At 38.3% G+C, this 18,029-nt stretch overlaps 1 protein-coding gene across 3 annotated transcripts in view; it reads right to left on the bottom strand.

The window, feature by feature from the left end:
- KCNQ5 (potassium voltage-gated channel subfamily Q member 5) overlaps positions 1-18,029 on the bottom strand; it is a 634,869-nt gene that overhangs the window by 168,991 nt on the left and 447,849 nt on the right. For all 3 annotated transcript variants that reach the window (XM_051854552.2, XM_051854551.2, XM_051854550.2), the window contains exon 3: positions 9,307-9,433. In XM_051854552.2, the coding sequence (XP_051710512.2) occupies positions 9,307-9,433 (127 nt within the window). The remainder of the gene's footprint in view (positions 1-9,306; positions 9,434-18,029) is intronic.

Here is an 18,029-nt window from a genome sequence, read left to right on the forward strand (position 1 = left end):
AATGTAACAACACATCAGAAAGATCATCCACCCAGACCAAGTGGTATTTATCCCTGGTACACAGGGATGGTTCAATGTTTGCAAATCAATCAATGTGATACACCACATTAACAGACTGCAGAAGAAAAACCATATGATTATCTCAATAGATGCCGAGAAAGCATTCAATAAAATTCAACACCATTTCATGATGAAAACTGTAAGCTAATTGGGTATAGAAGGAACATTCCTTAATACAATCAAAGCAATGTATGAAAAACCCAAGGCTAGCATCCCTTAAAATGGGGAAAAGTTGGAAGCATTTCCACTGAGATCTGGTACCAGACAGCGATGCCCACTCTCACCACTGCTATTCAATACAGTTCTGGAAGTTTTAGCCAGAGCCATCAGGCAAGAAAAAGAAATTAAAAGGATACAAATTGAGAAGGAAGAAGTCAAACTATCAAACTATCCCTCTTTGCAGACGATATGATTCTTTATTTAGGGGACCCAAATAACTCTACTAAGAGACTACTGGAACTCATAGAAGAGTTTGGTAAAGTAGCAGGGTATAAAATCAACGCACAAAAATCAACAGCCTTTGTTATAACAGGAAATGCCATGGCTAAGAAAGAACTGCTAAGATCAATCCCATTCACAATAGCTACAAAAACAATCAAGTACCTTGGAATAAACTTAACCAAGGACGTTAAAGATCTCTACGATGAGAATTACAAAATCTTAAAGAAAGAATTAGAAGAGGATACCCAAAAATGGAAAAATCTTCCACGCTCATGGATAGGAAGAATCAACATCATCAAATTGTCCACTGTCCCAAAATCAATTTATAGATTCAATGCGATACCAATCAAGATACCAAAGTAATTCTTCTCAGATCTAGAAAAAATGATGCTGAAATTCATGTGGAAACACAGGAGATCTTGAACAGCTAAAGCAATTTTGTACAACAAAAACAAAGCCGGAGGCATCACAATACCAAATTTCAGGACATACTATAGGGCAGTTGTAATCAAAACAGCATGGTACTGGTACAGAAACAGATGGATAGACCAATGGAACAGAATAGAAACACCAGAAATCAATCCAAACATCTACAACCAACTTATATTTGATCAAGGATCTAAAACCAATTCCTGGAGCAGGACAGTCTATTCAATAAATGGTGCTGGGAAAATTGGATTTCCACGTGCAGAAGCATGAAGCAAGACCCCTACCTTACGCCTTACACAAAAATCCACTCAACATGGATTAAAGACCTAAATCTATGACCCGACACCATAAAATTATTAGAGAACATTGGAGAAAGCCTGCAAGATATTGGCACAGGCAAAGACTTCTTGAAAAGACCCCAGAGTCACAGAGAGTCAAAGCAAAAGTTGACTATTGGGATTGCATCAAATAGAGAAGTTTCTGTACTGCAAAAGAAAAGAGTCAGTATATAAAGAGAATCGAAAATGAATCTTGATGTGAATGGAAGGGGAGAGGGAGTGGATAAGGGGAGGGTTGCGGGTTGGAGGGACGTTATGGGGGGAAGCCATTGTAATCAATATTCTGAACTTTGGAAATTTATATTCATTAAATAAAAGTTAAAAAAAAAGAAGTCAGGAAAGTGAAGTGGCAACCGACAGAATGGGAAAAATATTTGGAAACTATGCTACAGATAAAGGATTAATAACTAGAATCTACAAAGAGATCAAGAAATTCCACAACATCAAAACAAACAACCCACTTAAGAGATGGGCCAAGGACCTCAATAGACATTTTTCAAAAGAGGAAATCCAAATGGCCAACAGACACATGAAAAAATGTTCAGGATCACTAGCCATCAGGGAAATGCAAATCCAAACCACAATGTTTCACCTCACCCCAGTTAGAATGGCTCACATTCAGAAGTCTACCAACAACAGATGCTGGTGAGGAAGTGGGGAAAAAGGGACACTAACCCACTGTTGGTGGGAATGCAAACTGGTCAAGCCACTATGGAAGGCAGTCTGGAGATTCCTCAGAAACCTGAAGATAACCCTACCGTTCGACCCAGCCATCCCACTCCTTGGAATTTACCCAAAGGAATTTAAATTGGCAAACAAAAAAGCGGTCTGCACCTTAATGTTTATTGCAGCTCAATTCACAATAGCTAAGACCTGGAATCAACCTAAATGCCCATCAATGGTAGACTGGATAAAGAAATTATGGGACATGTACTCTATAGAATACTATAAAGCAGTAAAAAACAATGAAATCTGGTCATTTGCAACAAAATGGAGGAATCTGGAAAACACCATGCTGACTGAAATAAGCCAGTCCCAAAGGGACAAATATCATATGTTCTCCCTGATCGGTGACAACTAACCAAGCACCAAAAAGGAAACCTGTTAAAGTGAAATGGACACTCTGAGAAATGGTGACTTGATCAGCCTTTGCCCTGACTGTTGATGAACAACTTAATACTTTATCCCTTTTAGTATTTTTTTTTTTAGTTGTTCTACTTAATACTATTGGTTGAATTCTGTTATTAATACACAATTATTCTTAAGTGTTGAAACTTAACTGAAAAGTGGTCCCTGTTAAATATTAGAGTGGGAATAAGAGAGGGAAGAGATGTGCAATTTGGGACATGCTCAAGCTGACTTGCCCCAAATGGTAGAGTTAGAAACATACCAGGGGATTCCAATTCAATCCCATCAAGGTGGCATGTACTCATCCCATCTCACTAGTCCCAGTGAAGAATTTCTGTTCACAATTGATCATAATGATAGGACTAAGAACAAAAGGGATCACATAAACAAAAATAGTGTCTGCAAATACTAGCTGATAGAATAAATAAAGGGGAGAGAACGATCCAACATGGGAAGTGAGATACACAGCAGACCCATAGAATGGCGGATGTCCTAAACAGCACTCTGGCTCAGAATCAGCCCTTAAGGCATTCGTACTGGCTGAAAAGCCCATGAGAGTATTTCAGGCATGGAAAGCCAAGACACAGTGTCAAAAAAAATGACCTAAATGAAGGATCTCTGCGTGTGAGATCCCAGTGGAAAGAACAGGTCATCAAAGAAGGAGGTACCTTTCTCTGAAGGGAGAAGAGAATTTCCACTTTGACTATCACCTTGTCCAATTTTGATTAGAGTCAGCAAACTCAAAAGGCTTCCATAACCTTGGCAGCTCATGACAAGAACCTAGGGTGATCACTGATGCCATAAACAGGAGTGTCAATTTGTTAACAAGATGAGTCACTGTGCACTTACTCCTCATGTAGTATCTCTGTCCTTAATGTGCTCTACATTGTGATTTAATGCTATAACTAGTATTTTACACTTTGTGTTTCTGTGTGGGTGCAAACTGTTGAAATCTTTACTTAATATATACCAAATTGATCTTCTGTATATAAAGAGAATTGAAAATGAATCTTGATGTGAATGGAAGGGGAGAGGGAGTGAGAGAGGGGAGGGTTGCAGATGGGAGGGAAGTTTTGGGGGGGAAAAGCCATTGTAATCCATAAGCTGTACTTTGGGAATTTATATTCATTAAATAAATGTAAAAAAATGTTTTCCAAACACAAGTATATCAGGGTCTTTTAAAAGTTTTATAAAAAATGAAATTAAAAATTGATTTTATTTTAGTGTAAAATCTTAAAAATGCATGTGTAGTTTATTCATAATGTGGAATTCCATGAGATTTTTTGAAACTTTTCATATAATAATTTTATAATTTCTTTTTTGAAAAGATTTATTTATTTACTTGAAGTCAGAGTTACACACAGAGAAAGAAACGCAGAGGGAGTGAGGTCCTCCATTGGCTGGTTCACTCCCCAGTTGGCTGCAATGGCCAGAGCTGTGCTGATCCGAAGCCAGGAGCCAGGAGGTTCTTCTGGGTCTCCCACATGGGTGCAGGTGACCAAGGACTTGGGCCATCTTCTACTGCTTTCCCAGGCCATAGCAGAGAGCTGGATTGGAAGTGGAGCAGCTGGGACTTGAAATGCGTCCATATGGGATGCCGGCGCTGCAGGTGGCAGTCTCACCTGCTACACCACAGCTCTAGCCCTTATAATTTCTTAAAGCAGTGAATTTTTGAAATTTTCCTTCTTTGTCTTGAGTGTGAAGTATTGAGGGTGGGTTTGTTCAGAGAGGAACTAAAACATTTGGCAGTCTGGCCATGGGGCATCTATCAAATTGTGTCCAAATACTATCAGTTCATCAGTAGGGCTCAATACTCTAAGCAGCCTGCTAGTGACTACTGCAGAGCTTCAACCTGTTTCCAATTGGAAGGAACCTTGGTGTACTTTCAGAAAACTGTTGTCATATTAAAAGTATAACAACTAGGTTGCCACAATCGTTTCTATGTTCTTTTCTTGAGTGTTCAAAACTTCTAAAAAATATCTGGGTGTGGATTTGGCATATTCAGAATAATTAGCCATATATATATACACACACACACACACACACATATGGCATCTTGAGAGGTTTAAACTAGATTTTTGAACTCTCTCGGAACAGTGATCATGTATGGAAGAGAGAGATGCTCTTACTTTTTTCATTTTGCTAAAATAAATTTGGTTAAACAAGGACAATACTAAGTTCATTTTATTATGAACAACAATATCTAGAGTTTTTATGAACCCATTAATTAGGTCCAGAGAGTGTCAATAGTCATCTGGTATAGCCTGTAGTTCTCAGAAAGTATTGTTTGATTCCTTTGCATAGGTTAAATTTTATTGACTCATATTGCATATTCATGGTTCATTTTATATCTACTCACTTGGACTATGACTCAAATTGTTACATGATTGTTTAATAAAAGACTGAAAATACCCAGTTATTTTTAATGGGAATCAATTACATATTTACTTGCAAAATTTTCTTCCACAACTAATTTACTAGAGGTGAACTATCCAAACAAAGGAAATAACCTGTAAGGTTAATGAAACTGCTACTGCAATTATATCTAAGCCACATCTCACTAAACTTGCAAGGTCATGATTGGTCCTAAGGCAAATAAGATTACAGATAACATCACAAGAATCTGAGACAGGAAACTAAAGATTAAAGGACTAGGATGTGCTGATGTACCCATAGCTGAAAGCAGCTATCAAAAGGCAGTAGGCATCTGGGAAACAACTCTCCTTTTAGCTCAGAGGCCAGAAATACGTAGGCATTGCCTCTGGAATTGGAACAAAATCAAAGTTTAATTGGTTTTAAAATCTGGAATAGAACATTCCTGCAGTCATCCATGAACCAACCTTATTCTGTAGAAGTTGAGAGAATCTTGGCCAACAATCTGCCTTGTGCATTGTTTTGCTTGGGTCTCTTATGGGACAGGAAGTACTTTTTGTGCTGTAGTTTCACATCAAGTTACAGTCCTTCATAATGCTGCTTGACCAGGGATTTCATAAAGAGAAAAAATTCTCCATGGGGAAAAATAAAATGTCTTCATTAATATGCTGGGGGGCTGGATTGGACCTGCAAGGCTGGGAATTACCACTGACTTTCCTCTTTGTCTTAGTATGACAGCTTTCAAAGAGAAGTAGAGCATATTTTTGGATGAAAGAAAGCTGCATAAGGGGAGTGCAGTAGTGGAGGCCAAATAAGTATTTTAAGATTGATTTAACTTAAATTTCATTAAATTCACTATTTGTAACTCCAATGCCTCACACAAAGCCAAAACTCCATAATTTTTGGACAAATGAATGGCAATTCTTCTGAAATGTGCATTCTCTTTAACACATATGGAAGAAGAGATTCTTCTTTTTTAAATGCTTTTTTATTATTAACATAAATAGAACAGATTTCATGTATTTCAACGATACATTCTAAGAACATAACAATACTTCCTTCCCTTCCTCCCTTTCTTCTTTCCTCTTTACTTCCCTCCTCTTTCCTTTTTTTCTTTTAATGTTCATGATAACAATTTTCAATTTACTTTGTAATCAGAGGCTTAATACTCCACTAAATATAAGGTTCAGCAAGTAAAAAAGTAGAAGGACCACTATTTCACAGGAATATAGCCAAGAGCTATAAATAATTATCAGATAATAAGATGTCAATTTCACTTATATTTTCAGTTATTTTTGTACTGTATACATTAGCTATCACAAATAAAAAAAATCATGTGATATTTGTTTTTTGACCTGGCTTATTTCACAAAGAATAATGGTCTTCAGTTGCATTCATTTTGTTGCAAGACAGATTTCATTCTTTTTCATGGCCAAGTAGTATTCTACTTGTCGTGTATATATACTACATTTTCTTTACCCAGTCATCAGCTGAAGAACATCTGGGTTGACTTCATATCTTAGCCATTTTGAATTGAGCTGCTAGAAACATGGGTATATTTAACTCTTTCATATGCTGATTTCATTTCCTTTGAGTATTTTTCCAGGACTGGGGTGCCTGGGTCATACTGTAGATTTATTTTCTGAGAAATTTCTGAGAAATTTCCATAATGTCTTCCAAAATGGTTGTAGTAGTTTACATTCCCACCAACACCATATTTGGGAACCCTTTTCTCCAATCCTTGCTAGCATTTGTTATTTTTTACTTTTGACTGATTGCCATTCTAACAGGTGAGGTGAAACCTTATTGTGTTTTTTTTTGCAATTCCATGATGGGTAGTGATCCTGAGTATTTTTTATGTGTCTGTTAGCCATTTGTAGGAACCCTAGAAATAAATCCACACATCTACAACCAACTAATCTTTAAAAACTGAGCAAAAATCATGCCTTAGAGAAAGGACAGCATCGTCAACAAATGGTTTTGGGAGAACTGAATCTCCATATAGCAGAAGTGTGAAGCAAGATCTAGACCTTACATTGTGTACAAAAATCAATTCACAATGGATCAATAATCTAAAACTAAGACTTGAAACCAACAAAGTACTAGAGGAAAACACTGCAGAAGCTCTCCAAGACATTGGCATAGGCAAAGACTTCTTGGATAAGACACCAGAAACACAGGTAATAAAAGCAAAACTAGACAAATAAGATTACATCAAGCTAAGAGGCTTCTTCCCAGCAAAGGTAACACTCAACAAAGTAGAGGCAACCAACAGAATGGGAGAAAATACTTACAAACTATACAAGTGATAAAGGATTAATATCCAGGACATATAAGAAGCTCAAGAAACTGAACAACAACAAAGCAAACAATCCAGTTAATAAATGGGTAAAGGACATGAACAAACATCTCTTAGAAAGGATTCCTTTCTTTTTTTTTTGACAGGCAGAGTGGACAGTGAGAGAGAGAGACAGAGAGAAAGGTCTTCCTTTGCCGTTGTTGGTTCACCCTCCAATGGCCGCCGCAGCCAGCGTGCTGTGGCTAGCGCACCGCGCTGATCCGATGGCAGGAGCCAGATACTTATCCTGGTCTCCCATGGGGTGCAGGGCCCAAGCACTTGGGCCATCCTCCACTGCACTCCCTGGCCACAGCAGAGAGCTGGCCTGGAAGAGGGGCAACTGGGACAGAATCCAGCGCCCCAACCGGGACTAGAACCCAGTGTGCCAGCGCCACAAGGCGGAGGATTAGCCTAGTGAGCCGCAGCGCCGGCCGAAAGGATTCCTTTTGACAATGTCCATGGATAGGGTGACACTTTCCTCTTGAATGCACTCTGATTCTATCCAGGGAATAGGCATCAGGGAAGAAAATTTCCTCTCTCCTGAAGCAAAATGGAAAACCTACTCTAGAAGAACAAGACTGTTCAAGTTACCTTGTAAATTATAAAGCCATTTTCTTAGCTTGGAAGTGGTTGAAATAAGTAAACCTCACCAAAATCTTCTGGTATTTGGGTTTGAATGGCTAAGAAACAGGACAAATGAGAAATAAAATAAAATTTAGCTGTCAAATAACAATCCTGATAGTTTTAATATATAAAATTTTAAATTTTATGATATGCTTTCAAATATATTATTGGGAGATGCCAGATTTTAACTCCATAATGCTCTGTAGCATCACTAAGTTTAACTTCAGGCTAGAATCCAGGTGAAAGAAGTCCCACTGAAACCACAGCAGTCAGGGAGATGCAGAGACATGCCGTGTTTTTGGAGACTGCAGTATAGAGGGGTTCATATTTCAGAGCATCGAATATGTCATCAGGTATAAAACTAGCATGTAAAAATTACTCTTGAAGCGGCCGGCGCCGCAGCTCACTAGGCTAATCCTCCACCTAGCGGCGCCGGCACACCGGGTTCTAGTCCCGGTTGGGGCGCCGGATTCTGTCCCGGTTGCCCCTCTTCCAGGCCAGCCCTCTGCTGTGGCCAGGGAGTGCAGTGGAGGATGGCCCAGGTGCTTGGGCCCTGCACCCCATGGGAGACCAGGAAAAGCACCTGGCTCCTGGCTCCTGCCATCGGATCAGCGCGGTGCGCCGGCCGCAGCGCGCTGGCCGCGGCGGCCATTGGAGGGTGAACCAACAACGGCAAAGGAAGACCTTTCTCTCTGTCTCTCTCTCTTACTGTCCACTCTGCCTGTCAAAAAAAAAAAATTACTCTTGAAGTATGCTTATTGATATGAACTATTAGTAATACACTGATAACTATTCCAGCTGATCAAGAGCATAACCAGTATCTTACTGTACAGCAAAAATGGTAATTTATATTTACAGAGGCCAATGCTTCCCTAATCCAGGGAAATGCTGAAGAATCATATATTTCTTGGGTCCAGTGCTATGGTAATGAAGGTTAAACCTACTCCTCTGGTGCTAGCATCCCACGTGGGCACTGGTTTGAGTCCTGGATGCTCCCCTTACAATCCAGCTCTATGCTGATGGCCTGGGAAAGCAGTGGAGGGATGGCCCAAGTGCTTGGGGCCCTGAACCCATGTGGGAGACCTGGAAGAAGCTCCTGGCTCCTGGCTTTGGATTGACACAGCTCCGGCATTTGGCCATCTGGGAAGTGAACCAGCTGATAGAAGACCTCTCTGTCTCTCCTTCTTGCTGTAACTCTGTCTCTCAAATTAATAAATAAATATTTAAAAAAGGAATCATATATTTAAGTACGATTGATATGAATGTGTGTTCTAGTCAGATCACCTGGCCGAGATCTCATTTCTACCACTTATGATACTTAAGTTGCAGCTACCTCTTTGCCTCTCTCTTTGTGTAAGTTTCCTCATCTGTAAAATGGACATAACAATATATCTACCTCCCAGTCTTATGGTGAAGATTAACTGAGTCAACACTTTAACAATATGAGAGTGTTTGGTCTATGGTAAGTACTCCATGGGTATTACATTTTTAATATTTTTCAAGTGGTGCAATACAGGAAACAATAGAAAAGAATGCAGTGTTATAAATCCAGATATCTGGGACTTTGATATTCACCTATAACACAGAAGGGCTTTCGGGCAAACCTTAATCTTCCTTGCCATCCTCTATACCGACAGCAGCAACCTGCAGACCAGATTCGAATGATGAACTCCAAACCAAAGACGACAATCATCACGAACTCCTGAAATACCAGATAAGCCATGTCAGAGAGAAGCATTGTGGAATAAACCATGGTAAGAAACTCTGTGAGTATTTATGGACATTTAGGCACTCCGTCTGAAACATCCAGATACTAATGTCTGAAGTTAAGGACATCTCCTCTTCTCCCAATGAGTCTAAACCTGAAGAACATCAGAGCCTCACCTTGTCAGCATGGAATGCTATTCTTCTCAAAGTCACCAACACTTTGCAAATGTAGGAGTCAGTTTTAATAGTAAATGTGAAGGCTGAATAATTGCTTTGTCTCATCTGGAATATATGAGGGGTCTTCAAAAAGTTTGTAGAAATGCTCATTATAAAAAATTATGCATGGAATTCAACAATTTATTGCACCAAAATAAGTTTATTTTTTAATTCTGTTTTTCATGAACTTTTGAAGTACCCTCATATAGTGCACCTAACATTAGGTATTTGGTAGCATGAGAAATATCTGAAATGTAAGAGGGGGCCTGAAATACAATGGCAAGTTTTATAGAAAACAGAGCTTCATTTTGCTGCATGGAGTGATACAGCCCCTAAGCCCTTAAGAGTTGTTCTCAGTGAAAAAGAAGTAAATATTTGGAAGTATACTTAATTCTTTGTTAGTGTGAAAATCCCCTTTTAAAACAGTGAGTTACAAAAGTATTACCGTGAGTGTGGCACATAGATTCGTTGCCAAAAATGAGACCTTGAATCCTACAGATCTAAAGCTTGTTAATTATTATGCTGCCCTTTGGCAAGAGCTGCCTAGAAAATAACACCTGCTCCAGTAAATTGACTCTGGGATTATTTAGGAAGAGTTGTGAGTTAACCCTGGGGAAAGGCCAGTTAAAGTGGCTCATTAAATTGTCGGTCATACAATGGAAAACCAAATGGAATTTGTAAAAGAAAACAGCCTCTCTGGAGCAAGCATAGCATACTCACTTCTTAGGCACTGAGTTTATCGACACTGGTTTTCCTTTAAAAAATATTTCTCCCTCTTTTTTTTTTTTGACAGGCAGAGTGGACAGTGAGAGAGAGAGACAGAGAGAAAGGTCTTCCTTTGCCATTGGTTCACCCTCCAATGGCCGCCGTGGCCGGCGCACTGCACTGATCCAAAGCCAGGAGCCAGGTGCTTCTCCTGGTCTCCCATGGGGTGCAGGGCCCAAGGACTTGGGCCATCCTCCACTGCACTCCCTGGCCACAGCAGAGAGTTGGCCTGGAAGAGGGGCAACTGGGACAGGATCCGGCGCCCCTACCGGGACTAGAACCAGGTATGCAGGCGCCGCAAGGTGGAGGATTAGCCTAGTGAGCCGTGGCGCCGGCCTCTCCCTCTTATTTTTAATTTTTTTTAACTTTTATTTAATGAATATAAATTTCCAAAGTACAGCTTATGGATTACAATGGCTTCCCCCCCAATAACGTCCCTCCCACCCGCAACCCTCCCCTTTCCCACTCCCTCTCCCCTTCCATTCACATTAAGATTCATTTTCGATTCTCTTTATATACTGAAGATCAGTTTAGCATACATTAAGTAAAGATTTCAACAGTTTGCTCCCACACAGAAACATAAAGTGAAAAGTACTGTTTGAGTACTACTTATAGCATTAAATCTCAATGTACAGCACACTAAGGACAGAGATCCTACATGAGGAGTAAGTGCACAGTGACTCCTATTGTTGACTTAACAAATTAACACTCTTGTTTATGGCCTCAGTAATCACCCTAGGCTCTTGTCATGAGCTGCCAAGGCTATGGAAGCCCCCTGAGTTCACCGACTCTGATCATATTTAGACAAGGCCATGGTCAAAGTGGAAGTTCTCTCCTCCCTTCAGAGAAAGGTACCTCCTTCTTTGATGACCTGTTCTTTCCACTGGGATCTCACTCGCAGAGATCTTTCATTTAGGTTTTTTTTTTTTTTTTTTTTTTTTTTTTTCCCCCAGAGTGTCTTGGCTTTCCATGCTTGAAATACTCTCATGGGCTTTTCAGCTGGATCTGCATGCCTTAAGGGCTGATTCTGAGCCAGAGTGCTGTTTAGGACATCTGCCATTCTATGGGTCTGCTGTGTATCTCACTTCCCATGTTGGATTGTTCTCTCCCTTTTTGATTCTATCAGCTAGTATTTGCAGACACTATTTTTGTTTATGTGATCCCTTTTGTTCTTAGTCCTATCATTATGATCAATTGTGAACAGAGATTGATCACTGGGACTAGTGAGATGGCATTGGTACATGCCACCTTGATGGGATTGAATTGGAATCCCCTGGTATGTTTCTAACTCTACCGTTTGAGGTAAGTCAGCTTGAGCATGTCCCGAATTGCACATCTCTTCCCTCTCTTATTCCCACTCTTGACTCAGGATTTTATCATATATACAATGTTTATTAATTGATTTTATGATCATTGTTTAATTATAAAATTCCAAACATCATAGAAATACATAGCAATATTCTCCCCAATGTTCTACCCCACTCCCATGATGAGAACTGTTATGGAATTTACCAGAATAGCATACTTTTGCAAGCTTTAGGCAAAGTCTGTTTCTTCTGCTAGATCATGTGATGAATGCTGTAGTTTTCAAAGGCCTAGTAGAGATTTACCGTTTTGTTATTTAGCACCAAAGAATCCATAAATACTTCTCAAGATGGAATATAAATCTTTGATATCATCAATGCTTACTTACAGTGACATAAAGCTACTTCCAGGAGAGATAACCAAAGATGATTATGAACAGATATGTAAAACTACAGTTATGTATGAGTGATATCCTAGAAAACCTAAAACGTGGCCTGACTCCTCAGCTGCTCCCATGTAATGATTTTTCTTTTACATGGAAACAGATGACAGTGATAGAGGTACAACTGTAGTTCTTAAGTAAAGTATGCCAAGGCCACTGCATTATTTTTATGTTGCAGTAAGGCTGGATAAATTACATCTACACATTCTTTACTCATGACCCATTTTTCAGGAATATTGATTGCTGCTTTTTTAAAAAAATGGTAGGAGCAAAATGATATCAAATTTTCCAAATTCATGAGGGACCTGAAAATTCACAGTACAGTTGAAAGAAGAAATGGAGATATCAAAAATTATATTTGGGAACTCCAGATTTCCACTCAGAACTACTGAAATAGAACTGAAAAGAAAATCATCAAGTAGATAGAATATATAAACAACATAATCAATATATATGATCTAATTGACAAAGAACATTTTCTCCAACAACAGTAAGATACACACTTTATTTATGCACTCATGGGACATTTGATAAGGTATCTTTGGCCATAAATAAACATAAATAAATGTTTAAAAAACTGAAATCATACAGCGTGTTTTCCTCTTTTAAAAAGGATGATTTGTTTTCTTCATTTGAAAGGCAGAGTTAAATACAAGCACACACACACACATAAAGAAAAAGAGTGTGTGTGTATGAGAGAGAGAGAGAGAGAGAGGGAGAGAGGAAGAGAGGGGACGAGGGGGAGTGGGAGGGGAACAGAGAGAGATCAATCTTCCCTTCGCTGTTTTACTCCCCAGATGGCACAATGGTCAGGGCTGGGCCAGACTGAAGGTAGGAGCCAGGAGCTTCATCCAGGTCTCTCCTTGGGTGCAGGGGCCCAGGTGTTGAGCTATCCTCTGCTGCTTTCCCAGGCACATTAGCAGGGAGCTGGATCAGAAGTGGAGTGGCTGGAACTCAAATTGGCACCCATATAGGATGCTGGCATAGCAGGTGGCAGCTTAATCTACGATGCCGGCCCTGAGAGTGTTCTCGAACCACAATAGAATCAAACAAGAAATCAGTTACAGAAAAACAACAAATCTTCAAATATACAGATGAAACAAAACACTCCTAAGTAATTCATTGGGCAAAGAGAAAGTCTCAAAGATGCATAGAAATGAATGACAATGAAAACACGACAGATCAAAATGTGGAACAAATTTATAGCACTAAATGTTTACACTGGAAATTAAAAGGTGAGCTTTTGGGATGGTGGTTAAGTTGCCACCTGGAATACCCATACCCATATCAGAATGCCTGGGTTTGAATCCTGGCTCTGCTCTCCACTCTAGTTTCCTGCTAATGCATACCTTGGGAGCCAGAAGGTGATGAATCAAGTATTTGGGTCTCTGCTACCCACATGGGAAACCTGGACTGAGTTCTAGGCTCCTGGCTTCTTCCTGGCCCAGCTCCAGCTGTTGTGGGCATTTAAGTAGTGATTAGAGGGTATATGACACCTCTCTCCAATTTTAAAATATATACACATAATAATTATGTGCACATTATATACAAAATCAGAAAAGTTTCAAATTAATAATCTAAGTTCCTACCTCAAGAATTCAGAAAAAGAACCAAATAAACTGAAAGAAAGTAGAAAGAGGCAAATAATTCTTTTTTAAAAATTTTATTTATTTTTTATTTTTAAGGAATTTATTGATATATTAGATTCTCAGGGTTTCAGTAAATGCATGATAGTTACTATAACACAGTTCTCATCAATTTTAATGTAAATCTGATATTAATAGAGAACATATTCCAGGTAGTTCACAGATACCATTCTAAGAATATAATGATACTACCACTCCTTTCTCCCATCCTTTTTCCCTCTCCCCGCTTCCTTTCTGTTGTAGAAGGAAATAATTTAGATAAAAACCTAAGTTAGTTGACTGAAATAGAAAAACAACATAAAAATTCATAAAACAAACAGTGGCTCTTTGAAAAAGTCAATGCAATTGATAAACTCCTTGTAAGCTGACAAAAATCACCACTATCAGGAATTAATAGAGGATATCTTTACAGATATTGCAACTATAAAAAAGAGAATACAATGACTAGTTTTATATACATATTTATTATATTTATATTTATATATAAATCTGACAACTTATGAGAAATGGCCCAAATCTTGAAAACCAAAAATTATCACAACTCAACAGAGAAGAACCGGATAATCTGAATTGCCCTATAATCTCTAAAGAAATTGAATTTGTAATTTTTAAAAAAATTTTTTAAATTTTAAATTTTTTCAAGGTGAATAAATTTCATGTATTTTATGTACACAGATTTAGGAGCTTAGTAATACTTTCCACCCTCCCCACCCTCCCAGCCATGCTCCTACCGTCCGTCCCCCTTCCTTTAATTTATACAATGATAACTTTCAGCCTATCTTATACTCATATAAGATTAACCCTACACTAAGTAAGTAATTCAGCAAATAGTAAGAAAAACACTGTTCCTCAACAGTAGAGACATGAGCTGTAAACAATCACTGAATCTCAAAATGTCAATTTCATTCATATAATGTACATTTTTTATACTATATTAGTTTCAACAGATTAGGGAAAACATGGTATTTGTCTTTTTGGTATTGGCTTATTTCACTAAGTATAATGGTTTCAGTTGCAACCATTTGGTTGCAAAAGACTTCTGAATTCATAACTTAAATGCTCCCCAAAAGGAAATTCCAGGCTGGAGGTTTCACTGACAAATTGAACCAAACATTAAAAAAATTTTATGATTTTATTTTATTTTAAAGGCAGAGAGACAGATGGAGAGAGAGCTTCTATCTTCTAGTTCACTCTCCCAATGCCTGCAATTGCCAACGCCAGGCCAGGTTGAAGCTAGGAGTTTGGAACTCAGTCTGGGCATCCCATGTGGGTAGTAGGGACTGAAGCACTTGAGCCATCATCTGCTGCCTTTCAGTGTGCACATTAACAGCAGGAAGCTGGATCAGAAGCAGTGCAGGTGGTACTAGAACCAGATATTCTGATACAGGATGTGGGCATCACAAACAGGGACTTAACTACTTTGCCACAGGCCTGTTCTTCAACCAAACACAGCCTGTGATTACCAAGTAAACTGAAAGCATGTTACTGCACAAAATACAGGAGAAAAAAAGAGAGGAAGGAAGTAGGGGGAATTGAGGGAGGAAGAGGGGGAAGGAAGTATGGTTATCTTCTTAGAATTATATCTATGAAATACATGAACACTGTTCTCTTTATATTAATAGAAATTTTTAAAAAATTATACCAATTTCACAAAATTTCTTCCATAATGTAGAAGAGGCAAAAACACATCCTTACTCATTTTGTGAGGCTAGTAGTATTCTGACATCCAAATCAAAGACACTGACTCGAACAATATATTAAAAAGTGCAAACCAAATGAAGTAGAATTTATTCCAAGGATGCAAGGCTGGTTCAGTGTTTGAATCAATCAATATAATGTATTATATCAACAAACTAAAGAAAAATGTTGTAATAATATCAATTGATGTAGGAAAATAATTTGACAAAATACAACACCCATTCATGATTAAAAACTCTCAGCAAGTTAGACAGAATGCGAATATTTGATTTTGATAAATAACACTTATAAAACTCCTACAGCTACAGTGATACTTAATCATGAAAGACTGAATGCCTTCCCCTAAAATCAAGAGCAAGCAAGATGCCTATTTTCATCACTCTTGCTCAACAGCACCATAAGTTATAGTCACTCAATGAGGAAAACGAAGTAAATAAATAAATAATAGGCTCAGTTTGGGAAGGCAAGCAAAAATGACCTTTATTTCAGATTACTTGACTGTCTACAGAGAAAATTTCTAGGAATAAACAAAAGTACTCTTAGAACTAGTAGGTGAGTTCAGTAGGGTTACATGATATGTGATAAATATACAAAAACTAATCATGTTTCTGTGTATAAGCAATAAGCATGTGGAAACCAAAATTAAAAACAAAATATTATTTACAAGCATTCCAAATAAAAAATAAAACTTGGGCATATGAGCGAAAGATGGACAGCTTATGTATGCTGAAAATTACAAGATGCTGATGTTAGAAATCAGATCAGACTCAAATAAGTGGGAAGAAGTTAATGAATTGGAAGACTCAACATAATAAAGATGTCAAAATACTGTCAAGTTTTTTTTCTTATAAACAATCTAAAATTTATATGGAAATGCACAGGCCCTAGAAAAACAAAAACCAATCCTGGAAAAAAATAAAGCAAGAGGAATTACTTAGCCTGATATTCAGGCCTATTATGTAGCTCCAGTACTCAGATTGAGTGGCAGAGGAATAAACCTATAGGATAGTGGAGCAGAATTGAGAACTGAGAAACAGACTCATACATGAGCGCCGCCAATCTTGTTAAAGATGAAAAACAATTCAGTGATGGAAATGCGTATTAACAACCAATGCTGGCCCAAAACATGAACATTTATACCACATATATTATATAAAAATCAGTTAAAAGGGATAAGGGGCTTAAATGTTAAACATATTATGATAAAACTTTTATTTAAAAGTAAAGGAGAAAATTTTTGGGATTTGGGTTCAGCAAAGTTTTCTTGACGTCAAAAGCACAAGGAATGAAAAGAAAAACTGATAAACTAGATTCCATCAAAATTAAAAACTGCTTTGAGAAAGCCCATAAACTGAGGATGAAAAGAGAAACCACAGATTAGAAGAAAATACTTGCAAATCACATATCTGACAAAGGACTGGGATTCAGAATAAATTAAAACATCAAAACTCAAAAGTAGAAAGCAAAAGTTCAGTGAGAAAACTGGCAAAATATATGAACAGTGTATTCACAAAAAGTGTACATGCCAAAGAGAATATACAGATGACAAATAAGCACATGAAGAGGTATTTGACAGTAGTCATCAGGAAATGCAAGTTAAAAAATCACAAGGAAATACCACTACACAGCTACGAAAAGGCTAAAAATAAAAAATAGTAACAAGTAAAATAGTGACAACACAAAATACTGCAGAGAATGCAGGGGACATAGATCACTCAGACATTGCTACTGGGAATGTAAAATAGTACAATTCCTTTGGAGGACAGTCTGGCGGTTTCTTATAACACTAAACACACTCGATTGCCCCATGACTCAGCATCTGGACTCTTGTACATTCACATTAAATAAATGAAACTTACATTTGTACAAGAACCTGTATATGAATGCTATGGATTTCTTCATAATGGACAAAAACTTACAAAGGGACAGTTGCCTTTCACTACCACGATGGTTCAATAAGCTATAGAACATGCAATAGTACTCAACAATAAAAATGAATGGATATAATGCACACAACTTGGATAAATCACTAGGGAATTATGTTGAGTGAATAAAGTTCAATTTCATAGGCTACACAGTACAATATTCCATTTAGATAACAATTCTGAAAAGAAAAAACTTATAAATGGAGAACAGATTAGTGGCTAGAGGCTGGGGCAGGGAAGAGAGAGGGTAGGTGAGAGGGAAGGAAGAAGTGGGCATTATTATAAAATGGCAACTAGAGGTAGGCATCTGGCCTAGCAGTTAAGCAGCTGCTTGAGATGGGCAAAGCCTGTGTTAGAGTTTCTGGGTTTGAGCCCCAGCTCCATTCCTGATTCCAACTTTCTGCTAAAGCACACCCTGGAGGCATCAGGCTCAAGTAGTCGGGTCCTGCCACTCATGTGGAAGACCTACACTGAGTTTCTGGTTCTTGTCTTTGGCCTGGCCTACCCATGGCCATTGCAGGCATTTGAGGCTCCCTACACAAGAGACAAGGATGGAATTCCTGGCTCCCTGTTTTAGCTTGGCCCAGACAGGGT

The sequence above is a fragment of the Oryctolagus cuniculus genome, chromosome 5 (genome assembly GCF_964237555.1).
Source record: "Oryctolagus cuniculus chromosome 5, mOryCun1.1, whole genome shotgun sequence".
In the NCBI taxonomy this organism is placed as follows: domain Eukaryota; kingdom Metazoa; phylum Chordata; class Mammalia; order Lagomorpha; family Leporidae; genus Oryctolagus; species Oryctolagus cuniculus.